This window comes from Paralichthys olivaceus, chromosome 12 (assembly GCF_024713975.1).
Source record: "Paralichthys olivaceus isolate ysfri-2021 chromosome 12, ASM2471397v2, whole genome shotgun sequence".
Lineage (NCBI taxonomy): Eukaryota > Metazoa > Chordata > Actinopteri > Pleuronectiformes > Paralichthyidae > Paralichthys > Paralichthys olivaceus.
The window spans coordinates 23231707-23257392 of NC_091104.1; the positions used below are offsets into that span (position 1 = coordinate 23231707).

General features: G+C 41.3%; 1 protein-coding gene across 3 annotated transcripts in view; it reads left to right on the plus strand.

Moving 5' to 3' along the window:
* Positions 1-25686, plus strand: part of kiaa1109 (KIAA1109 ortholog) — an 81856-nt gene that overhangs the window by 23934 nt on the left and 32236 nt on the right. The window contains exons 26-54 of one of the 3 annotated variants that reach the window (XM_069535136.1): positions 5-255; positions 877-1117; positions 1295-1786; positions 3289-3562; positions 4562-4699; positions 4831-4901; positions 5067-5240; positions 6286-6406; positions 6594-6743; positions 7330-7457; positions 7819-8027; positions 8253-8453; positions 8571-8782; positions 10342-10493; positions 11074-11224; positions 11490-11642; positions 11906-12146; positions 12466-12614; positions 13597-13828; positions 14495-14656; positions 15994-16169; positions 16937-17112; positions 17228-17819; positions 19851-20049; positions 20810-21073; positions 21369-21462; positions 22915-22965; positions 23236-23442; positions 24641-24876. In XM_069535136.1, the coding sequence (XP_069391237.1) occupies positions 5-255; positions 877-1117; positions 1295-1786; positions 3289-3562; positions 4562-4699; positions 4831-4901; positions 5067-5240; positions 6286-6406; positions 6594-6743; positions 7330-7457; positions 7819-8027; positions 8253-8453; positions 8571-8782; positions 10342-10493; positions 11074-11224; positions 11490-11642; positions 11906-12146; positions 12466-12614; positions 13597-13828; positions 14495-14656; positions 15994-16169; positions 16937-17112; positions 17228-17819; positions 19851-20049; positions 20810-21073; positions 21369-21462; positions 22915-22965; positions 23236-23442; positions 24641-24876 (5897 nt within the window). The remainder of the gene's footprint in view (positions 1-4; positions 256-876; positions 1118-1294; positions 1787-3288; positions 3563-4561; positions 4700-4830; positions 4902-5066; positions 5241-6285; positions 6407-6593; positions 6744-7329; positions 7458-7818; positions 8028-8252; positions 8454-8570; positions 8783-10341; positions 10494-11073; positions 11225-11489; positions 11643-11905; positions 12147-12465; positions 12615-13596; positions 13829-14494; positions 14657-15993; positions 16170-16936; positions 17113-17227; positions 17820-19850; positions 20050-20809; positions 21074-21368; positions 21463-22914; positions 22966-23235; positions 23443-24640; positions 24877-25686) is intronic. The other 2 variants (XM_069535137.1, XM_069535138.1) reach the window with 2 other exon arrangements.

The window sequence follows — 25686 nt, forward strand, 5'->3', positions numbered from 1 at the left end:
TCAGACTCTGGTTCTTGTGGCCAGAAGAAGCCGGCATTCGCAACAAGCGCAGTAGGAACCGCTGCGGCTGCCTCGGAGGCTGCAGGTTCTTCGGAGGCACCAATATGGGCCTGGACTTCTTCAGGCTGGAGGAGCTGACGCCATCATCCTCCTCTGCCTTCTACTCCTCCAGCTCTGAGTCAGACATGTGTTATGGCCAGTCCTTGCTACAGCCTGGGGAGTGGATCATTACAAAGGAAACACCCAAAGTGGACGGTACGTATTCGCTCTGATTTCTTCTACAGCTCCTGATTTCCTCGAGAGCAGTGGTTCTCCTCTCGGATTTGCTGTAGGGGTTTCTTATGGAAAATGAATAATACTTAAGGTCCAGTGTGCAGAAATTGAATATAAAATAATCCTAGTGATGTTTTCACTGGTGTGTTTCATGTAAATTGTTGCTGTTTTATTTATCATATAATGGTACTTTTATATCTAAAAACTTTATGGAGGGGGGGGTCCTCTCTGTGGAGGCTGCCATGTTTTTTACTGTCACCCAAACTGGACAAACTAAAACCTTTTGAGTTCTCATGACAACTGATCAGGTTCTCTCTCATGTTTGGAAGAGGAGGGTGAAATGAGGAGTATTCAACTGCAACGTGCACCTTCACCTCTAGATGTCACTAAATTCCACACACTGAACCTTTAAAATCCACAATGGTTTAGTTTTAAGAGTAGATTTATTGATTCTTTTCTATCTCTGGGTTTATTACATGAAAAATAAATGCATTATTACACTACGCTTTTTATTTTTGTCATACTTCCCAATGTGTCTAGATAAACCAACATGCAGCATGTGATAGCATTTTTTTAAAGAGAGCTCTCTCCATATTTTCTCAGGGAGAGTTGTCGGACTGAAAACGGACACACACTCGCCATGCCTGCCTCCTGAGCTGCCTGAGAGGCGTGGTCAGCAGCAACTCAGTCTCCAGGTACCTCAGCGCTCCCACAGCTCCGCCTCATCATCTGAAGAAAATAGTTCGTCCAGTGCTGCGTTGCCCCTGCTGGCCGGAGAGAGGGACACACCCTCACCGAGCACAGAGGAGCGCATGTTCCCCATGAACGGCAAAAGCCCTGCTGAGTGAGTAGCGTAGTATCTCATTGTTTTTTGTCTGTGATGTGATGAATTTCAACATAAAAATTGTTCTAGGGGAAAGCACATTGGAGGACAGTGTATTGGAGCCACTATATGGCTTGATTGTTTTTTCATTTTCAGTTTTTTATTTCTAAATGTTGTTTTTGTTCCTGTTACTTGCAGCACCCTCGGGGAAGTACCAGAAGCCTCACCAGTCTCCCCCAACAGCTCCCAGGATCGCTCCTCCGTACGTTCCCCCCTCTGCTCTCCTCTCAAGCGTCAGTCCTCTGTACACTCCAGTCGGCTGGGCAGCACCAAAAGCCTCTCAGCCGCCGTCTTCACTGACAAGCCCCCTCCAGTGCTGTCTGGAGGCGTCCAGTTCAGCAGCGAGGTTTCCCGCAGTGATGAGAACGTCCTGGATTCACCCCGGCAGCGCAGAAGCTATGGCTCCTTTCCCTTCACGCCCTCAGCAGACTCCAACACTTTCCATCAGTACCGCTCTGCCGACTCTAGCATGTCCGTGGCTGACAGTGAGGCCTACTTCTCTGCCGCTGAGGACTTCGAGCCAATCAGCAGCGCTGATGAGGGTCCAGGCACGTACCCAGGCCGCAAGAAGAAGAGGAGGCAGCAGATGCAGCAGCCACAGCAGCCCCCCTATCACATGGAGACCTACAGGTCAGCTGAGACGATAACATATTAAATAAGTGATAAATATTTTGCCAATGGAGCTCACAAAAGTTAGTTTCAATTTCGTAGATGCGACTTGTTGAATGGCCTGTCTTAGAAAATGTCACAATGTAGAGTTGTAATAATACATCAACCCTAAAATAGATTATTGGTTTATCATAATACTTTATTATGGGTTCAATTTCTCCTCCAGCTCTTTTAAGCTATTGTGTATCACACTGCAAACAATGATTATTTTCATTGTAGGCAAATCTACTGATAAGGTAAGATTTTCAGATCAATCAAAGGGTGGAATCCAGGGGCAGGGCCAGGGGAACACTGGCCCCATCTGAAATGTGAAAAAAAATGTTTTGCTTCTTTTTTTTCAATGCTATAATAAACACATGTACATGGTATGATAACCATTGATTTCCATACCATGGCATACAGTGAAACCTTGCAAGTTATATATAAAGATAAGGTGACATCACAGTAACATCAGAGAGTCTCCTACCTCTTCTGTGTAACAGCAGATGATTTAATGACCTGTTTTGCTCTGACCCTGCCAGGTTGCTTTAGGCCTTACCCCTTAATAATGTGAAACGGCCCTGCATGATTTACATTTTAAGATTGTGATGAGTGCACACATTTGATTTTTTTCACTTTTGCAGTTCAAATGTAGGGCTATTGCTGTGAAATTTCAAGCCATCTTTAGTTTCGTGAAAAAGATTTAACAAAAACAATTACTGTTCTATTTTATTTTTATGTTTTCTCAATGTTTCATTATAACTGGGTTTATAAGCAAATATTACAGAAACCTCATGCACTGGTGTTAGAAACCATTGCAGGTTGGAATGAATTAAAAAAACAGTAAACACATGGGTCAAATAAAGTTTGATGACTCAGGCTGATAATTTTGCATTGACTGTAAAAATGTCTTGATGACACATAATACATGAATACATTAACGGAGTCATGAGATTTTTATGTTTAATACCCAACAGGTTTTACATTTTTATCGTGTAAAGCAACTTGCCCCAAGTGATACACGCTGCAGTTTTCATTTATTGCTTTAATTTGATCATGAGTATGATGCAGAAGGGCTGCAGCAAATTAGATGTTTGATCCTTGGGCAGCCACTTACTGCTGGTGTGTTTCGCAAATTGGATTTCAGTGTTGTTATGCAGCTACCTTGTCATTTTTAATATTACCCCTAAATGATCTCACGTTGATTTCAGCACGCCTTTTGATTGATACGGCCTCCGCCAAACACAAAGCCTCATGGAAAGTTTCTGCTGCCACAAGCTTGTGCTACAATGAGCATAAACAGAGCAGATTTTGATATTGGCTGCAATGTTACAGAATTTTTTAAAATTATTTCTCAAGCACGCTTAGTTTCAGCATTATTAAATCATCTCTGATATATTGTGCCAAAGTGGGAATGTGTAACATTATTCAACAGAACAAGTATTTTGACATACTTAACTGATAAATGTTCTGACCTCCCCTAGCCGGAGCTCCATCTACCACAGCGTTGAGGGTCCCCTCACGTATGTTCTCAATGGAGAGTTGATCACTGAGCCACGTCCCCTGCCGCTGCCCCCAATGCTGCCACCGCTCCCTCCCCAGCCCCTGCCCAGCCACATGTCGCAGGCCTCTTTTGTCTCAGCCCTGGCCATGGAGGAGGAGAGCTCGGTGGAGGCGGAGAAGACGTCTGAACCCGGTCTAGTCACCCGACAGCCACACGTCATGGCGTGCTACCAGAACTACCTGGCCCACTACCAGGTAAATTGTTCGACTTCTGGTCCATATCTGTGCAAATGAGAAATGTTCATCTTTAATGAATCTTTGTTTTTTTTTATAATCAGAGAATCCATCACTTTGCAGTGTTCCTCTCACAGCTTCCGTCATCTCATTAGTTGTATCTATGTTCGATTGTTATGTTGATTTGCAATATTCACTGCACCGAGGGACAGTTGAGCGGAAATTTGTCACTGCTCCACTCCTTAACATCTTTGTTTGATTATAAAATAAACATATTGTTTTTACAATCTTTATTTCTTAAAATATGATCCCTACAATATTTACTTCTCCAAAAGAGAGAAAACTGAAAAATAATGTGCCACTTAACAACGATCACGCTAAAGATTGAGGACAATAAATAATAACAATAAACTGTCTGAATTCAGAAAAGTAGACATAAAAAGAAAATAGAATATATTAATAATAATGATATTGATAAAAAAGTAATTAAGCAAAGTGAAACTAGGTGAGAGAAGGAATTGAAAAGAGGGAGTTAAAAAAAAGAAAAGGTAGAGGGAAAGACAAGTTATTAGACACATGTGTAGTAGGTTTGGCTCAGGGAGTGTCCTCAAATAAAGAATAAGCTATTTTGTTTTGCTTTTTATTTTTGTACAATTTTTGTTTTCTGTGCCTCTACCAATTTCTTTCAAACAGTTTGGCCAAGTTTCTACTTTTGTGATAAACTCACTCCACCTTTTAGATTTCACCTCTCGGTTGATTTACTAACTTGAGGTGCCTCTGGTTTCAGCCATATTCTTTTTATCTGCTTGAGAGCCGCTGCTCTTTGGATTTTAAAGAGATACTTATCAGTTTATCGAGAGTGTGGCTGCTGTGTCCTACCAAGAAGTAATTGCTCAGCTCTAAAGAGAAGTGTACACTGAAAGATGACATCCATTTATATCAGTCCAGTAAAATTAAATACATATAACCAGTTAATTGTCACTGTGTTGACTTTATTTTCTACTTTTTTTTCGCTGCCAGGTCACAAATTGGTCTGTCAAGCAACCCACCAATAAAAGGACCTCCAAGTCTTCTCTTCACCGCCCCTTAGATCTGGACACACCCACCAGTGAAGAGAGCTCCACCTCCTTTGACCAGCTTTCCGTACCCAGTTTTAAGGTCTGTGACTAATGATTGAAAGTATTTGGTATTTTATGTTGACATTTATTACAAACTTTAGAATTGTCTGTTAATAATAGCTATTAAAAGCCTATTCATCTTCAATACATTATATTTTTTCTACATGTCAGGTGATAAAGCAGGGCCTGTCAGCCAGTTCCCTACTGGACAGAGGAATTCAGCTCATGGGAGAGAATAACAGGTATTTAAAACACATCATTCTCCTTTTCATCATCTCACCTTTTTTAAATTTACAATAAAACCATTTAAAGTGTCATCTGAATGATGAATTACTTCTTTCTAGCAGCTGTGACTGATTCTTTAAATGTGCTCCAGAATCAGAGATTGTGTCTTTGTTCGTCCACAGTACACCATACACCCCCCTGGATAAGAGAGCCATGGAGAACACAGACGAGGACACAACAACAGACGACTGGACTCTAGAGCAGCCTTTAGCTCAGACCAGGACCACCGCCATTGTGGAGGTGAAGGGGGCCGTCAATGTGGTTCTCACACCCCTTGTGGCTGAATCCCTGGACAGGTAGCAACCACTCCTCAGTGTTTTTTTTGTGTGTGTTCTTTCAGCTCTCATAAAATATTATTCGTCTTTTTTCCACAAGTGTTCTGTTTCTCCACAACATTCCGGAAAAACAATTTTTTTAACTCAGCTCAAAAATCATGATTGAAAAATGAGAATCTGTCTTTCCCAGTCTTTCTCACACCGCACATATTTTTAATCTGATGCTGTGATCTGACCTTAAGTCTTTTTAATCCCCATGCACACTGCATCTTGGCCCTTAAATTCTGCTGACAGTGCTTCAGAGTCTGATCTCGTGCTTGGCTGTCTACCGGTGTGAATCACTTCTGGGTTACAACAAAGTATATACATGGAGCTCCTGGTTGATGGTTAAACTGTAGCCAGGAGGTTAAAGACTGGCAAGAATTCAAGTAGTTACATAAGCTTTTTTCAAACATGAGATCTGGAAAATTGGGCGTTTTCCAAGTTAACATATGAAGAATGCAGCAGGAGATTGTTTGAGTCTGACGTGTTCAAGAGACTTTACATAAAATTCAGGCGAGAGGTGGCGCCTGGGAAGAGCACACAGGAGGCAGGGCTGCTGGTATAAATTTCAGTGTATTTGTTTGCAGCACATTAATGGTAGTGTCGGCCCTGAGCACCAAAAGTCCTCGAATTACGTCATCTTTCCAGGTTGACAACTTAATCAGTGTCTTATATGTGTACTTACTTTTTTTTTTTTTCTATTATCATTCTGAGATATTTATATTAGAAACATCATCGACACAAACACATGCTCGCTGGGAATTTCCTTGAAATTTTCCTGCTGTATTCACATACTGTTGTATTTTATTGACATTTCACGGGGCTCTGGCAGGAAAGGTTTTTCTGCAGCAACTGACTCAGACATACATCTAGCCCCTCTAGAACATTTCAGGAAAACATCTGGACATCTGTGAAAGCAGCTAGCGTTGTGATTATTCTTGAAATTATTTATGACAATTCTCCTCTTTGCCATTTTATAGAATCATCAGTGTTAAACTGTGTCTGTGTAATTTCTGTGTTATAGGTACATTGAGTCCATGGTTCACTTTGCCAGTATTCGACATCCTGCAACAATTTTGGACGACCTGCACGGGAAAGTCCTCAATGAAGCCTATCAGATCAGCAAGTCCACAGTCACTGAGTCCGTGAGTAAAATGATTTAATCCAAACCAGACTTAAAAAACAGAAAACCATTTCCCTCTGTGTTTTCTACTGTGTGAAATAACTGTTTTTACTCTAATTGTTGTGAGATTTCACTTAAATACTTTCATAGACACCCACTTTTCTGCCCATTTACTGATGTCTCACTGTTTTGAATCTGGATCCACTCAGAGCCAAACAGGCAAGCAGGAGCACAAGGTGTCCAAGACAGAGGGCACGACACCTGGCTCCATCAACATCCCCAACGGGCAGACTGACTTGTCCGTCAAACCAGATAATGTGAAAATCAAGGGCCTTCAAGCCAACGTCTCCATCCCTAAGGTGAGAGCCATGACCCTGAATAATGAGAGGCCAACTCTGACCGAGACTTTCAAGAGCAGCATGAGCGTAGCTGCACATAACTTTTTGATGGTTAATACACACTCACTGCAGTGTGTAAGGTTGGCTTATGCAGCCATATTTTTTTAATTCTTCAAAGTTAAGTTTAAGATTAAGTGTAAAACACAACAGGTAAAATATCTGAATATACTGTATATACTATCAATGATGCCACAGTTAAAATGTAATATTTTTCTTTTCCACTGAGTGATCATTAAAATCTGCTTCTACCAGATATCACAATACCTTTCCATTAAAAACTGTACAATACTGTATTTTACTAATATCAAAACTTAAGGAACTAAAGTGTTTTGTTGCAATTTATAACTTTGTTTTGAGAATTGCTGCATAAAAAAGATATTGTTTCAGTATTGAGATATTCCAATATTTTGCTATTTTGACAACACTACTTGTATATCTTCAACTACTGTCGACCAAAACTTAATATAAAGACGAATACAACACAGCACAGTGGAGTTTAGTTCAGCTTGGTTCAGTTGTCTGTTTGTTTTGTTGTGTTTCCTTGCAGGTGAACCTCTGCCTCCTGCAGGCCTCCGTAGAGGAGGGGTCCCCCTCCTGCTCCAGTAAGAGTGTCACGCATGTGTCACTTGTGGCACTGTGCTTTGACAGGATCGCCACCCAGTTCAGGATGAACAGGTAATACCTACACTACTCCTGTCATTGTATATGTGTGTGTGTGTGTGTTTGTTTGTGTGTGTGTACACTGACTAAACTTTTTGGGTCATGTTCACAGAGTTATTAGACTTGCTGTTAATTTTGATTTATTAATGCTTTAAACTGCCTGCAGGGAGATTCAGTTTTAGCTGATTGGTTGTCATATGCTCCTATTCATCTATTGATTTCAGATCCTGTAGGGGTGTAAGATTAATATCAGTAGTTTATTTCTGCACAAGTGATCAGAGTTCAATAATTGCAATAAGATGAAAATAATCCAAAACTTGTGTCTGTTGCTGTCAAACTGAGAAACAATCAGTCATTTTCTTTCTGCTTCTTTCAGGGGAATCGTAGAAGAGACTCCGAACACCACCGAACACGGCCGACCCTCTGTCATGCTGGAGAAATACGCCTCGGCCACGAAGATGCAGCCTCAGTCATCTGGCTCGCTGCGCTCCAACGCTGGCATCGAGAAAGGCAAAGAGATCGCTGCCAGGCTCAACGTCCACCGTATCCACAGTCAGCTGCGGGGCCTTGACTCAACCTTGACAGGTTGGTTCTGAAAAATGTCCCTTTTGTCCCTGTTTGACCCCTTGTGCAGCTGGACTTTCACATGACCTTTTTGTTGTGGGTATTAACTGTCCCATAAACAATGTCCCCTTATTTGACCTAAGACCATTGAGACCTTTTCGTACATTTGTTGTGACATTTGTGTTTAACTGTGCAAAGTAGATTGCAAGGAAATGTACATTCTATTTATTCATTATCCCTCCACAGACATCGGCACTTGTGCCATCACAGCCATCCCCTTCGAGAAGTCCAAAGTGCTGTTTGGCCTAGAGGAGATGGAGGAGTTTTCCCTGGTGGATGAGACGGATGCACAGGGCACCTCAGGCGATCTGGGCCGTTCCACAACATCCCTTGAGAAATGGGGCTGGATCATGTTTGAATGCGGCATCGAGAACCTCACAGTCAAAGGTGAAACATGCTAAACTCTTTGAGCAGCAGTCATTGCTGCTTTTTGTCCTGAAAGATTTAAAGATGACTCTTATCAAGAAAGTAGGAAAATTGAATTTATTAAACTTAATTTTACAGGGGGCCGCCAGTCGGGAGCCATTCTTTACAATGCATTTGGTGTAATGGGACAGTCGGACACTGGAGGGAAGACTGGAATATCCAAGTCCAATGGGTCGACTGGGTCTCAAACAGGAAGTGGTTACAGCACTGACGTCTCTGATGACAACCTGACACATGATCCTATGAGCCCTGCTTCTGATGTCAATGAAAACTCAGACTCAGACGACCAGGTAAGATTTTTAGAAGATGCTAATTCTGGGAAGAGATTCAAAAAATGAATCTTTCCCTCAGATTTTTTTAACAAACAAATGTTTTTTCATGTGCTCCAACTCAAGTAATGTCCATATTCAACCATGGTGTTCGAATGCTATAACCCAGTGAAAGTGTTCTTCTTTTATCAGTTTTTCATAAGGTCAGCCTATGTATACTGTATCTTTCTGACAGTGATGGCAGCCATGTTGTCCTTTGTCTCAGAATTTCCCTAATGAAAAATATTTATAGCCAATAGCTTACTGTATTAAAATGAATCAAAGGTAAGCTAACAAGCTCCTAAATGTCAAATCAAGTGCAGATGGATTTGTGCATAGACTCAAATTAGAAACAAAAGGTTGATTGGTTGGTTGGGTCAGTCTCGGCCTGAAATCATGAAATATTCATTAGATATTCTTCCATTTTCTCTGAACATACAAATGTCACTGTTTATAGCAACTGTTTGATTCTGGTTGAAGTAATTATTGTCTTCACACTAAAATATTACACTACAGATAAGTTTATAAAAGATTTACTAATTTTAAAAGATCAGCTTTAGCCTGATCATAGAGAGAAGAAAGACATTAAAGTGATACTGCACACTTAAATGTGTTTTTTAGCTGTAAACTAAATTATATGGCTTTGATGAAACACATCAGTGCTGGTTTTAATACAACATTAATCCCATTTTTTTTTAATCTACATTTATGGGTTCAAAATGTTCAGAGTCAGCTGATTGGGATGTATCTACGTCCCTTGTGACTGCTCGTGAGTGGAATCTGGAAAGCTTTGCTCATTTTCAAATCTATGCAGAAACTAAACCTCAGTTGGCTCTCTCTCTCTCACACACACACTTACACACATCCACGCACACACACACACCATTTCAATCACTGGCTGAGGGCTGAGACAGCAGCCTGTGCTAGAAGTTCAAGCTTGGGACAGCCGTGGTCTTGGCCGTCAGTAAAGTCTGGAGCCTCTTCTTAATACTAAGTTTCTGTGGAAAAGTGTGTGTGGTGCTATTTGAGTCACTGGAGCTCAAAGCTAGGACAACCTAGACAACTTTGTTGTAGCAAACAATTGGTATGTTATATTTGTGTGTTGGCTGGGCTAGTTGTGTCTTAGCTCTGTTTTTTCTTGAATATCCAGACACTTAAAGGTCCAGTGTGTAAGATTTAGGTGTAAGGGCTCTATTGGCAGAAATTGAATATAAAATAATCCTAGTCATGTTTTAAGTAGTGTGTTTCATCTGTGCTTCATTTAAATACTTTATATTTACATTGGGAGCGGGTCCTCTCCATGGAGGCCACCATGTTGTTTTACAGTAGCCCTAACTAAACACCTTTTGGGTTTTTATGACCACTGAAGGTTTCCACAGGTTCTCTGTCATGTTTGGAAGGGGATGGTGAGGTGAGGGGTATTCAGCTGCAACATGCAACTTCACCACTAATGGCACTAAATTCTACACACTCAACCTTTAAGCCGGGAACTAGACCCATTTTAAAACCAAGTCATGATGCAGCTTTCTTCTACTTTGCAGGACGAAGGAGTCGAGTCAGATGACCTGAAAAAAGACCTCCCCCTCATGCCGCCACCACCTGACTCCAGCAGCATGAAGCTGACCATCAGAGAAATCTGGTTCAGTTTCGCTGCACCCACTAATGTGCATTCACCTTCACAGGCCATATCCAGGTACGACTCAACTGATGTATATCAACCTTCTCACATATGGTCCTTAACATCATTACAGAATATCAGTGATTTGTGTTTAAACTAGATGAATAGGAAACCTCGTTCCGTCATTAACAAGCTGTCTTCTGGCTGATGTACAGTAAGCTCAGTAGCAGTTTCCTTTTAGCGTCACTGTTGGTGCAGCAGTATAGGATCATAAGTACAATATTATCAGTTGAAGGAGGTTTTTATGAAAAACATTCTCGTGTGTGCCTCTGGCAAAGGTTGTCAGACCTGTCAGCTTCACAGGTTGTCAAACTGTTAGCACCCACCAGCAGGTACATTCTGAGATTTGTACTGTGGATCTGAGTTCTCTTGAAACTCAACTCAATTAACCAAGTTCACCATGTACACCATGCTGAGAACAAGGGGTAAAAATCTTATCTTCACCACAGTGAGAGATAGAAAAGTGTACATCCTAGCATTGTATCTAAAACATGAGGAAAAAGCAGGAATGAAATGTGTTTCAGAATAATCAGTATCACTGAACAGTTATAAGATTATAAGGTGATTAACGATCCTCTGACTCTTGTGTTTACAGGCAGTTAAATCTGCTCAGCACTGCCACCCCTGCAATTGGAGCCTGGTTGGTTCCCATTGACCAGCTCAAATCATCTCTACGGAAGCTGGACATGGAGGGCACTCTGCGCGTGTGTGCTGTTATGGGCTGCATCATGACCGAAGCTCTTGAGGTCAGAATAGATCTGTAGACAAAGAGAAATACTCTACGATTGTTTACATGGAACATTGGGAAATCTGGTTATTCATAATAACCGGGATACTAGTGTGTATGTTGTGTGCATGTCGCCCATGACCTGATGTGAAGAATATTCAGTGTCCTTTGGCTTAAATAATTAAGTAACCTTTTTTTTTTTTAAAAGCTTGTCAGTAAGATAATAAGTTCAAAACTCTCTGTAATATCCTAATAGTTTGTGTCTTATATACGTCCCCCAACAGAAAAAGAGCATCCACATCCCGATCCGAAGCAAGTACAACCGTGTGACGAAGCGAGCTCGCTACCTGCATGAGAATCCCTCCTGTATGCTTTGTAATATCCTGCACCGCTACCTACAGCAGGCGGACTACTCTGTCATTGAGGAGGCGACCATGGTTTGTGCAAAGCTTCTGAATATCACACTTTATCATAGTGTCAGTGCAAAAAAGCACTTGAACTTGGCCATATATCTTTAGATGACTCATAGAATTAAGTTATATTGTCTCACTTGGACCCAAGTGTACAAAAAAACCCAACAAGTGGCAGTTATCGTAAGTGCTCTGAAGTGGTCTTGGCTGCCCTTCACAAATTTGATTAATCCTTTACCAGTTGGAAACAGTAGCAATAATCCACTTCTCTCTGCTCCTCTCCACCACAGAATGATGGAGTCCCAGCACTTGTCACTCTAAAGAAAGGTTTGGTAGCTTTGGCTCGACAATGGATGAAATTCATTGTGGTAACTCAGGGCTTCAAAGCTATAGGTCTGATGAGGCCCAATCAACTCACCAAACCCAAGGAGCCTCAACAGAGTCTGGTGGAGACCATCATGGGCCTGGACAACGGAGCTGCGCTGCAGAGTGACACCAGCGCAGACGGAGCTGAATTTGAATTTGACGCAGGTGGGAACTTACGGCTTTCTATATCATGTTATAATATTATGTTATAAACACAGAAGGACTGAGAAACCCACTTGTAGAAAGAAATAGCCTGAAATAGCCCTTGTTAGCAGAAAGGACATGTAGAGATGAATGACAGAATCAACTAGAATGGCACTAAGTAAAGTGCCATTCTAGTTGATTCTGTAAAATGACCAGACACACAAACAAACAAACTTAGATGATTGCCTAACCTCTTTGGCAAAGGAAATGCTTCAGTATTTGCTGTGATAACAGTCAGATTCGTCTCCCTGGAGTTTTATTTGATATCATTTTTGTGAAGCCACAGTGAGTGAACACACCATGTTGCTGGAGGGAGCATGCAGTCGCCCCCCACCTAAAGAAGCCAACACTGGTCCTGTCAGTGGAGTGGAGATCATGAGGAAACTGTCCAAGTCCCACACACACAGCGAGTCTGCGCTCAGGATTAAGGTACCACTTTGTGAATCAGTTTAACTGTGCTTCTCAGTTTTGTCCTGTCATTTAATAAATGTTATTAATACACGAGTGTGCTGGGGCTGGGCAATAAAACAACATCAAAAATTCTTGCAATATCATTTTTATCAACAGCAACATAACAAAGGCAAACATTTATATGTGTAAGCACGGTGAGGAGGTATAACATATAAAAGATCTCCCTCAGATTTCTAAAATCTTTTGCTTTTCTATCAGTTGTTTGTCATTCTCTCCTCATAAAGAAGATTAATAATATGACATCTTTCTTGATAATTATTGATATCAACTGATAGGAATCTTTTAATCTGGATGGAATTTTTGGCCACATCATGTCAATATGTGTTTCAATAAAATAACAACAATTCAGCTCTTATAACTTGAAAAGTTTTTCTTCTTTTTGTCTTCTTTGAAAGTAAATGTAACAGCTTAGATTCTTTTAATTTGTAAAAGATATTTTTTCATTTACTCCCGATGTTCTTCAGACCAAAACACAAATTGATAAATAAAGACAATAATCTGCAGATGTATCCAAAAGGAAAAAGCACTATGTGATGGAAATACCCATGAGTTGCTTTCTTTAAAAAAAAAAAAATAAATACTGAAGTGAATAGTGAATATTTTATTTAAGATTCATTAAGAAAATGACTGTGGTGTGAAGATGAGCTCACTGCTGGAACGTCAGGAGGAATAAGAGCTGAGTGCAGAGATGACAATTTTCTTCTCTCTGCCAATTTAAATTCTGATGTGTTTATCCCATTTTATGATCTGTTGAGGCTATTTAGTTCTTTTGTCACAAAAAGGATCGCCTCAACTTTGGACTATTTCCGTAATGGTTCCAGACACAATGCATCCCACTGGTTTTATTAAAAATGGGGAAAAAAGGCAGTGGCAGTTCGTGAGAAGTGATACGCAGGAAACATGGCCTCCTCTCAGTAATCTGTACATTTATCATACGCAGGGCTCCCATCCATACCAGTCGCTGAGCTACACCAGCGGTGACACAGCAGCTGACTCACCCGCTCATGTTAGCCGCGCAGGGCTGCCAGCCAAGGACAGCCCCAGGAAGGAGAGTCTCCTGAGCAATCTGACGGGCAGCTTTCGCAGCCTGCACAACCTGCTGGAGGGCACGCCCCAGAGGAACGAGCCGTCTGCTGCCGCTGCCACCAAGAGCAGCTCCCTCACTCGCACAGGTACCCTCACCTGAACCTCTGTTGTTTAATGTGTGAAAGGTTCTGGCAGTCGGTGATTACAGGTGTGAACTAGATTCTCACTACAACACGTAACCGTCGACTTTTCATTTCTGCTGCAACGCTGACCTCTACCGATCGTTGCTGTGAATAATGGCAAACCAAAATAGACTCACAGCTTGGGCCGTCCTCGGGCCCATGCCCACTGTGAACAAATATGCAGAGTCAGTTTGCCATGAGCTATTTACTTTGTTGCACTAACATTTAGTAAACCCCACTGATATCACCTGACCTCATATAATGTGGAATACTACATTTAGGTTTTAATGCAACACTGACTATTTCACCAAACACAAAGGAGTGGGAGAAAAATAGAGGGAAGCAAAAAGTAAAGTGAAAAGATAAATACCTACTTATTTTTTAATGTGTATTCAAAGTAAAACCAGAGATGTGTGTGTGTGTGAGTGTGTGTGTGTGTGTGAGTGAGTGTGTTTGATGTAAGAGCTGGAAAGCAATACAAACCCTGTCCTTGTCACAACCTTTCTAATCCACAATATTAATTACTTTAACCAAACGTGCGCCTGTGATGCAAGACGAAAATAATCATCTGTGATGTCCGAGCTGCATCATAATTAAATATACTCTCAATCTCTTTCTTCCCTGCCTCAGGAAACAGCCTAGGGACAGACGTGCTGACGGAGCACCCGCTGCTGACGGAGCCCTCCTCCGTCAGTTTTTACAACTGGATGTCCAACGCTGTCGGCAACAGGACCGGGGCTGGAAACCAGGAGTCTGCGGTTAACCGCTCCCAGCACAACAGCCTTCAGACAGGTCAGACAGTGTGCACTCAGGGGAGTGGAGGGCGATCTTAAAATATAATGAGTTAGAATTTTTTTTTTAGTCAGGGTTAAAATGAATTCATTTCTTCCGAACCCAAAGGGCAAAATAATGCTATTTTTTTTCTTTGCTTTTTTGTTATAATGATTGATTTATTAAAATACATACTAATTATCACCACCTCCACTCTTGCAGTGGCTGCAACAGCTGTTAAGTTCAATAAGTCAATATTATGTTGTTTTACTAGACTCACTGGATTCTCCTGTCCACCGCTACCAGTATCACCCACTCGCAACATCTAGCCCAGATGGAGGTCAGGAGTAGAGTGTTGTGCTGGTGGTGCTGGTGAACTTATTAGTGTGCTGAGCAAAACTGTTTGTCGCCTGTGTTAGTTTATTAGTCACCTACATGTAGAACTCTGTCACTCTAGCTGTTGTTGGTGGGAAGCATTAGATTGCCTTCTTTTAATTTGGGGTAAATTAAGACATTGTTGAGTAACTTGTCTTTGACCATTTTTTCAATCTGACCACCTTATTGGTTATTTGTTGTCATCTGGGACAGCCGCTACCAAAAGTTAGCTGCACGATATGAATGGTCTCTGTTAGACTGTCTTGACTCCCAGGTAACTGTGCCACAGTTATTTCCTAACTTATCCCTTCCTGCCCAACGCACTGAAAAACCAAAGCATGTTAGCAGAGTTAATGACCTGAAAGTTTTTTCATCCGTCACAGCACTGCTCCCCCGCTCGGTTCCTCTGTACTCCCACTCGTCCTCTGGGTTAAAAACAGCCTCAGTCTGCATTTATTTCATCTTCACTCAAAAGAATCAACCACATGGATCAATAAAAAAAGGATATGTCTCTTATTTTCACAATTTAGCAGAGCACTTTAGACTGTGTGGCTGCTGTTAACTGTGTGTTTAAAGACTAGATATGTGGCCAAGACAATTAGCTTTGTCATTATCAACTTACCCAAGTGTCAGTCAAAGACAACACAGCAAATTAGCCCGAGCACAAACAAATTAAATGGAAGTGATGAGGCTGTTTAAATTTCTTAACTGTGCATAAAATGACCATAAAGTTCCTCTTAACAATCCCAGTAATGTGATTGTTCCCTTCAGCTTAATTCCCTCTAACGTCTTTGTTATGAGGGACTGAGTGGTAAAGTGTTTCACCCTGCAGCACTCACTGCTGTTTGTGCGTTCACTCATTCCGCACACCCTGCCACATGCTCTGGTGAGAACATATTTCAATGGAGAGTCTGCAACACCAGCCCCCAGGATCCATCTGACCTCACAGCGCATGTATCCCAAAACCTCTTTATCACCGCCAGGTGGGACGTGTAACCTGCCCACAATCCCCTCTGCGTCGGATTTCAACACGGTACTGTCAAGTGACCAGAACACCCTGGATGGCACCCACTCCCAGCACAGCACCAGCCAGGACGACATGGCTGACATCGAGGAGGGCAACCAGTGTCCGGCTGCTGTTCAGCTTGCCGATGCTCAGGTACCGTCGCTGCATCTGTCTGTATTTCTTTGTTATTTCAGGTCTAAACTGTCATTGGGCAGAGAAATAGCTGCTTTCAGACATGCACTTAGCTCTGGATAATCTGCTCTGAAGTTTCTACTCGTAAAAACTCCAGATAATGTCCAAATAAGCTCAATAGAATGCATCTGGATATTATCTGGAGGATTCACCATAAGCGGGTCGACACATTGACAGCGTTTCTAACACTTAGCAAATGCAAAACACACTGAGAGCCGATGGCGGTGTGTTGATGAACAATAAATAAAAACATGTGATCTCTGCAGTGGAATTTATATACGTTACATCCTCCCTCTTTCTGCTGGACCATCCCTTACTTGAAAGTACTTTCTGTGTTGTTGTGAATGCTGAGCAGAGAGTGTCCTTATGTGAAAGGCAAACTCTGGGGAAGTCCAGACTTAATTGTGTGGACATTGTCCATAGATCTTATCTGAAAATAACTAAAATATATAAGATTGATTTATCAATTGTCACATTGATTGGAGCCTTTTACACATGTAAATCTGTGCTTTTAGACTATCTGTTGAATAAATGGAAGCAGGAATATTTCATGGTGGTCTATTCAAATAGACTGAGTTATTGTTGAGTCATCATCATCAATCAATTTTTGAATAGAAGATTAAACTGTACAGGAGACTGTTTTTGGTGACTGCCTGTGTTTTATTATTGCTGTATAAAGAAAAACTTGTTGTCATGTCGTGCTTTGATTTTCTGTTTTCCTCCCTCAGGTTGTTTTCAAGCCTTTGCTGAGCTACACAGGGATCCAGGCTCAAGACACCACTCCTCTTAGTTACAAGATGTATTTTGGGGAACACCTGTCTTTCTCTGGCAACCTTGAGTGTCTAAGAGCAGACATTGTCGACTCTGATACCTCTAAGGAACGCAAAAACAAAAGATCCAAGAGGTAAAATAAGTAGTTAAAAGTGATTGCAAAACTGATTTGTTTCTTGTGTTGCATATTCACATAACAGATGTTTTAAATGTCTACTACATAAGCATTTGTCTGTGCCTCCCTGTAGCTATAGACAAGGTTTGGTGAACCTCCCTCCTCTGGAGTTCAAGCCAGCACTGCTGATTGAGACATTCAGCCTGAACGCAGTGGTGATGGAGAAGTCGACCAGTGCTCCGCAGGGACCCACCGCAGCCCCGCTCTCCTTCCATGACCTCAACCGCCGCCATTATAACACATTCCACTGTGATTTCACCACAGCCTGCCAGGCCATCAGCCAGCGTGTCGACATGGCCCTGGTGCGCCTCATCCACCAGTTCAGCACCATGATCGATGACATCAAGGCCACGCAGACCGACATCAAGTTGAGCCGCTACACTGCCGGCTCCGCCTCACCGACGCCCACCTTCAAGGCCCGGCCCTACCGCCACTTCAGGTCGTCGGACTTCAGCCGCAGCTCCCGGGGTAGCCTGAACGGGGCGGGCCGCAGCGGAACCCAAACCCTGAAGAGCAAGAGAGTTGGGGGTGGAGCAGGTGGAGGAGGAGCAGGGGTCTCTGGGGCTTTACCACCTAATGGACCTCCGTCTGGCATGGACACACTGGGGAGGAGAGAGCCCAGAGGACGCAGCTCCCTCGGACGCTCAGAGCGACGCACCTCCAAGGTAATGGCAATTATAACTTTCAGTTATTTCAGAGAACTTGGGTGACTTCTCTGCCTCACTTAGGGGAGTTCAGGGGGGCTGTATTCTGCAGTGTTGTTGTGAAAGAGAACTATTACTGAGGGAGCTATTTTAGAAAGACAAAAATAACTGGTTGAGGGCATAATGTCAACCGCCAAACAAGACAAATAAAGTGTAACACAAGCAATAAAAACAAGATAAGAAAGAACAGTCATTAAAATGGACAGACACATTAATAATCTGACATTTCAACTGGTCATTTGTACTATGAACATAAATTAGAAAAATAATCTGAAAGATAAATACTGATAGTTATTGATATTGGCAAACACCGAACTGGAAACAAACTTGGAATCAATTCAGAATATTTACGTTTTCTCATTTGAAAAGGTCAGTCTATTTGTCAGACTCAGAAACCACAGCATGCCATTTCAAAGTCCAGATGTTGGCTTTAGAACGGCACCTTATTATTCTATGACATGGAACAGCTGGTCCCTGCTTCAGGACTTCAGTCAATCTTTATTTATTAAGCACATTTAAAACCAAATAAAACATGGAGAGGAGGATGTAAGTAAATAGAAAAAACATTGGTGCGTGGATAAAATCATAAACACATCAGTGTTGCTCAGAGAGAAAGAAAAATAGAGATAAACGAGTGTGGTCAGTCACGACATCATGATGACTATTAAATCTATTAAATGTCTAATACATAGTCTTACTTGTCCAGACATTTAAATATATACTTAAAATCACAAGTTGGATTCCTTTTCTACATATAAACTCTAGAGGGAGCCTGTAGATTACAAAAGTCTCTCAGCTCAGGAACCATTCACTGAGACATAGTGTCAGCTGTGAGAATGCTAGAGAATGTGCTTGAATCTTCTCTGGAGACATGTCTAATTGGATAGTTATTATAAGAAATGTTACTTTGCCTCAGCAGGGGGAACATCAGAACTTTGTGAAGAGAAGAGTTTTTTTTAAAAGTGTATCAGAGGGACTTGTGACCGACATCACCTTTCACAGTTCTTCATAGAAACTTAATCTATTAGGAAGCTCTTTGTACTGACATAGCTGAGTTAACTTCCTGTGTACTGAAGTTGATCTGCATCAGAGTTAAGATGAATCATACAGATGTTATCCACCTACTTATTTGACAGATGTCTGTCTGTGGCTCGCATATCATTCAAACCATTGATCGTGTCGGCTTAACACTTGGCCTGTGTATTAATGGCCTGAAGAAGTGTAGTGTCAAATTTTGTGCGATTTGGACGCATTATACGTTCAGTATTAAACAGGTGACCAGTGCTCAGTAGCAGTGTGGGCAGGGTAGTTTGCCTTCAGTCCACAGACCTACTTGAACATGGCGTCTTCTACGTCCTCGATAAGCTTCAATAGTTGTCAGCAACTGACAGCCTGTGTCATAATATCTTTCCCGCCAGATTATTTTGATTATTGGATTATTTTGATTTGACCATATTGACAGAGACATTCTAAGGTGTTGCAGATGCTGACCCCAGTCATAGCAACAACATTCATAAAATCACTTGTTTTGTAACTTGTCTTCAAAGTAAAAGCACAATTTTCATTGCGTTATATCCAGCTGAATTGCAAAGCTTTTATTCTGAAAAGTTTTAAGCTTGAGTCTTAACATTGCATTAGCTGCTTAATAGAAAACAGTCTGTCTTAAACAGCCGACATGCAGTCTATGAAAAAACATAATATCTTATTGAGGAGGACTCACTGATGACAAGGAATAATTCTGAAGTAGATTCAGAGCATTAATACAAGACAAGAGAACCGCACATTCAAAACAGACAGGTGTAGGAAGGGTATTGCACTAGTTACCTCCAACTTTCTGCACAGTTTACAGCCTCAAAGCCGTAATGTTACAGTAAACAGTAGGGTAATACAATCTAGTCAGCCAAGCTGCTTGTTTAGCCTGCAGGTCGATATTAAATATTTCAGCATTTATATTTGTTTCATAATGCCCAATATTGCATAACTTTTTTTCAGGTGTCGAGGAAGGGCTCCCGTGACGTTGCGGACCACATGGCAATCCAGATGGATGACTCTGACTCCATCACAGTGTCGGAGCAGAGCGAGCCATCCGCAGAATGTTGGCAGAACATGTACAAGCTGCTCAACTTCTACTCCCTCATCTCCGATCCCACTGGCATCCTGGAGAAAAGCTCCCCTGAGAACTGCCTGTCAGGTGGGAATCAGCCGTCAGTCAAGTCTTTATTTTTGTCCTCTGTTCATACGCCTGAACTCTCTGCTTCTCTTTTATGTTTTTTTCTAGCATTATTTTCACAAGATCTTGCTGTGCACTTTTTGTCCTCTTCACTTCTTGGCAATTTACATTTTTTCCACCTTCCTCGCAGTCGTTTTCTCTCTGCTTCCTACAAGCCTTACATCCCACATTGTTTTCTGACACTTCATTTCTTAGCTTTTTTCCTAGCTACCTTTCTTCTCTTCTCACCTGAAGTGCACAGCTTTTTGTCAGTTTTCTCACAGTTAAATGAATCACATTTAAATATTAATTTTCATATTTTTCTTATACAATTCTTATTCTTCTTATTTTTTTGCTGAAATTCTATCAGCAGAAATCAGTAAATATATCCCTTTATTAATCTTACCTGCTGCTTACAGCCAACTCTCCCCTGCAGAGGGAGAGTTGGCTGCAATGGAACTACAATGCAGTTTGGCATTGCATGATGTCGCCCCATTTAAACTGATTAAGCAGTTTCCGTTAAAGCCTCCCATATGCCTGAGTCCTGCGTTAGGGTTGGGACAATGTTTCAACAGAACACACTTTGATCAGTGAGAGAATAGATGCCTTATAGAGTTGTTATCACAAGTCAAATTGTGGTCAATCTAAAAAGGCCATTGTTAAATCATTCTCCACAAATAATGTCTTGAGTCTAAAGTGTTAATGTGTAAATCTGTGTCTTCTACATGTGTATTTTGTACAGAAGGTGGACATCGGCCCTCTGAGCCGCTCTGCAAAGTCATTTACGAGAATGAGCAGCAGGACCCCACCACGCCCAACAAGCCCCCGGGTGCAGGCGGGCGGCGACGTAGCCTGGTGAGCTCCGAGCCCCAGCACGTCACCCTCATAGTGTTCGGCATCGGCATGGTGAACCGCACCCACCTGGAGGCTGACATCGGTGGGCTGACCATGGAGGCTGAGCTTAAGAAGATCCATGGAAGTTTTACTCTGAAGGAGAAGATGAAAGGTGAGGGTGGTTCTTAATGGGTTAGTGTGTGTTAGCTATTCAATTTACTTATTCATTTTTTTTTAATTTCCCTAATTCATCATGGGGAAAAAAAGATTAGTCTGAAATGAGTCAAGCATCAGAGCCTTTCTGTTTTTAATTATAACATATTCAGCCCTGAAACTTCCTCTCTAAGATTCTGTCTAACTTTTCTTCTTTTTAAAATTTCAATACACAAAATTTAATTTGTGGTTGATTTCACAAAATATTGCACAATTAGTTCTGTTTGTTTTATGGTTGCTTTTTTTTTTTACAGATATCCTGCACCAGAAAATGACTGAGACATGTGCGTCGGCTCATATAGGAGGGGTAAACATTGTCCTCCTGGAGGGTATAACCCCAGACATCCAGTATGTACACCTTCTTCTTCCCTTCAGCCAGTTTACAAAGGGATTTCACAATTATATACAAACAAAGCCTTATTAAATATGAAGGTTGTTATGTCTCCTTCTAAAAGAAAGTGTTTTAATTATACTTTGAATTGCAACCTTACCAAACATTTCAACAGTGAATTAATCCTGTCTCTGGATGATGGTTTTTTGATTGAGGTGTAGTTGTTTGCATGTACTAATGTTTTTCTTATTTACCTTTGAATAACAGGTTTTTAATCATTTTGGGTTATTTGATTCAACACTCTTTTGTTTAGATTTTTACTGTAGTTGCAAATGTATCAAACATCATAGAAACCATTGTTCTGCTGTGCATGAAAACACAGCAGCAGAGATGTTTACATGTTGAGGGTACATCTGTGTTTGACAAGGCCTGAGTTGAAAGAGAAAAGTGTTGTTATTCAACGACTCGTTTTCTGCCAGATCATTTAAACAGCAGTTCTTGTTTTTAATGCAAAGCAATTTCCTTAAAACATAACCACCCTTATCACCTTACAAGATTTTGTTGTCATGCATCGAGAGTGTCTGATGTATCTCTGCACCACTTTGATTCAGTTTAGAACTTCACAGAGGTGTTTTTCTCATCTCATTTTATTTCACAGATGCTCCCACTGTGAAATAAAACTGAAACTTAATCCTGTTTTTATACAGAATGCCTTTAAACGGTGCGTGTTTAAATTTGTGTATGGCAGACAGCTCGGCACTTTGTAGTCATTACTGATGTGTAGAGTTGCCCAAACATTTAGGTATAAGTCAGTGTTTGCAGTGGCCCTCACATATTTCCCTCTTTGATTCTAATGTGCGGAAAGCGATATATTAAACTGTAACCTACGACAAAGTAGTTGGATCAAAACTAAAGCAATGGTGATAAATAGCAGCAGATTGTCACCAGTTTTTTTGCAGAACAGTATTCCAGATGTACTTAAATTCCAACGTTGAATTTAACAACATGTGAATCCTGTGTGATGGCTCAGCTCAACGAAACCCTGTGGTTCCCAACCCAGGGTTTGGGACCCCCTTGGGGGTCACAAGATGATTTCCATAAATTAAGTAATTAGGATGAATTAATAACAGGAATGAGTCATAATTATTGCAAAAAAATAACCCTAACCCTTAAGTGATTAGGAAACAGTAGCAACAGCATCAATTGCAGTAGGACAATTTACAGCACTGCTGAAAAAGCAGAAATCCCTGCCCTAGCCTTTTAAACACTGCACTAATCCAAAACCTAAAAGTATTCAGAACAAATTAAAAGGGAGCACAAGCCTCAGAGATGACCACATGTTCCTCCTCAGTTTTTGGCTCCTGGAAAACTGTGTTCTCACCCTATCAGAAGTGTTTCACACCTTTTTTATGCTCTTTTTCCTCATTTTGTTTACTTTCCTTGGCTTTCTCTTCCAACTGCTTGCATAGACTGGAGGATTTCCCAACATCTCCCACCAGCACAGCTAAACAAGAGTTTCTGTATGTTACTATATCATACCACCATACCAATACCATCCAGAGTCCTCATGCATCACTCAGTCAAAACACGTGTGTCAGTGTCATGACCTCTCATTCTACCTCTGCCACGAAAACTGAACGAACGCTCCCCTCAATGTGCATGGTGTTTCACTGTTTGACGTCCTCTCAGTAATTTCACCTCGGTTGCACATTCATCTATATGTTTATGTCAACTGGAAGGAAAACAAATGTAAGTGCTATTGCTCATTCCAGCTTCCTCTTGTGTTTCAGAACCGTGGTCAAATGCAACATTGCTAAGTCCCAGGCCTTGTACAGCGCCCAGCGAGGACTAAAGACCAACAATGCAGCTGTCTTCAAAGTGGGCGCCATCATGATCAACATCCCCCAGCACCCGGCTACTTTACACAGCATGATGGTCCGCAGCTCACACCAGCTCTCAAAACAGATCTCTGACCTCATTCGCCAACCTTCCAACATGTATGTCTTATATACATCTTTTATGGCATTGAAAGCAAATGAAAACTGCCTCTAAAATGTTTTACACTTGAAGCCATATTCCATTGATTTAAAAAATGGCAACCATGCCTGACAGATTCATACCTGTCATGCACCACCTAATGCCATTCGAACATTACGCCATGTTTAAGTGATAGGTTACGACAGTGTACGCTCACTGTTGCCTGCAAAACCTGTCTGTGGAATGTTTCCATGGTAATACTGAATTATGTTAATATATTTATAGAGTTTGAGATGTGCTTAGGATATAAAACAACTTTCTACAATTTGATATTGACTGGATTTGAAGGAAGAATCTCTAAAGCTCTGCATAATACAGTCCTAACTAAATCAAAGCAGCTACATAAAGTTTTTCAGTTTACAGTTTAACAACTTTTGGATTGATGTGACGAAAAATTTGAGATTCTTGATGCGAGGACTGGTTGATATGACTTTAAACCAAGATTTAGATTAATGCACTGAGATGCATCACTCTCACGTGCCAGTGAACAAGAGACTGCTTATCTGCTCTTTTCTAATCACTCACAATTAGAGCCTTTATCAAAACCTCCTGGACTCATTCCAGGATAAACAGGGGTGTCGCTTCTTCCGAACTTAAAAGTTAAAACATCTGTTGCATCATAATCTGTGGGAAGAACTTCTGCAGAAGTGTGTCTGTCTGTCTGTCTGTCTGAATCCTGGTTGTGTGAGTCACATTACATCTCATGTTTTTTTTGTCTTTAAATACGTTTCTCATAAACTCTAAGGCAAATCAAACAAACACAAAGGTAAACTTTAGTACTGTTCTGATCCTAATCAATTCTGAGCAGTGTCGGTGTTTACTGTCAATTAAAGTGTAAAGTGAGTGCAGGTCAGCAGGGGAGTGAGGAGGGAGAACATGCGGCAGGATAATACGCTGCGGAACATAGCCGAAACCTGACAGTTTGTGAATGCACACATTGGGCCAAGTATAATTGGAATTAACTGACATGTCCAAGATTAAGTTGGTGAGGTTATAAACGTCGGTTAATTGCCTGCCCTACTCGATGCTAAATCCAGTCCAGCTGTTATCATAGTGAAAATTTGTGGACGCTGCACTTCCTTCATCACTGCAAAGTTACTGCTTTAGTAGTTAATGAGCTGTTCCTGTCTGAAAGAACTTTTTTTTCTCCTCTCACAGTCAACCTCCGAACAGAGAAGACACCCCCACTCCGCAGCCCTCGGAGAAAGCATCCAGTATCAATCAGACCCCCGTGGAGGCCAATGAATTCCCACAGCTTCCTGAAGGCCTGGAGAAGAAGCCCATTGTCCTTAAGTTCAGCGCCATGATGGATGGCATCACAATCGGAGCTGCCCTCCTGCCCTCACTGAAGGCAGAGTACAAAATGGGCCGAGTGAAGAGCCATGGCATGACAGGTGTGTGCAAGAAAATGCGTGACGTTGGTTCTGTATATCCATTTGTCAAAATATCTCAGGAATGTCACAAGGACATTTCTTTTGACTGGGCACAAAGTTCACAAGGCATCAAGAATAAATTGGAAGTACCTGGGAATAAAACTACTGAAGTTAGTACAGATAAAAATGTATTTAAGTACAGTAACAAAGAAATTGTCCTTCATTACATCCCACCACGTCAGGTGGAAGTTGTGTGCCTCCACATTGTAGAACCTGTTGCATCTTTGCAGCAACATACATATTTGAAACACTGTCCTCTGTGCGGATGGGTAATGTTTACTGACCCGTTGTCTAACACTTTGTATAGTGAAACTTTTTGATGGATGATACAGGGGTGCACTGGTTCAATAAGGCTATGACACTAATAGTCATTGGCAAAAATCAGTAGCGTAGTAAACATAAAGGTGCCATTTCTCATTCTTACCTGTTGGTGAGCATCATGAGTTGAATGGCTGCTGGTTTGTCATCAGTTGTCACTGGTTAATTTGATAATAATTCAAATTCAAATTAAACATGGCTGCTGTCACTGTCTGTGCTTGTCAAAGATCATTTCTGAGACAGGAACCAGCTCTCTGTTATCATTCTGAACAACCACAAATATACATGGAGTTTCTGCAGTTTCAACAAATTAAACTCCTCAGTGTTTCACTTCATATAGTCTACAGACTTCATTTTCTCAAACCATGACCTTCAGTATCCTGTGGGTGATACACACATTGAAATAACACAGCTGTAAATTAGTTAGAAACAGCTTGTTCAAACAACATTACC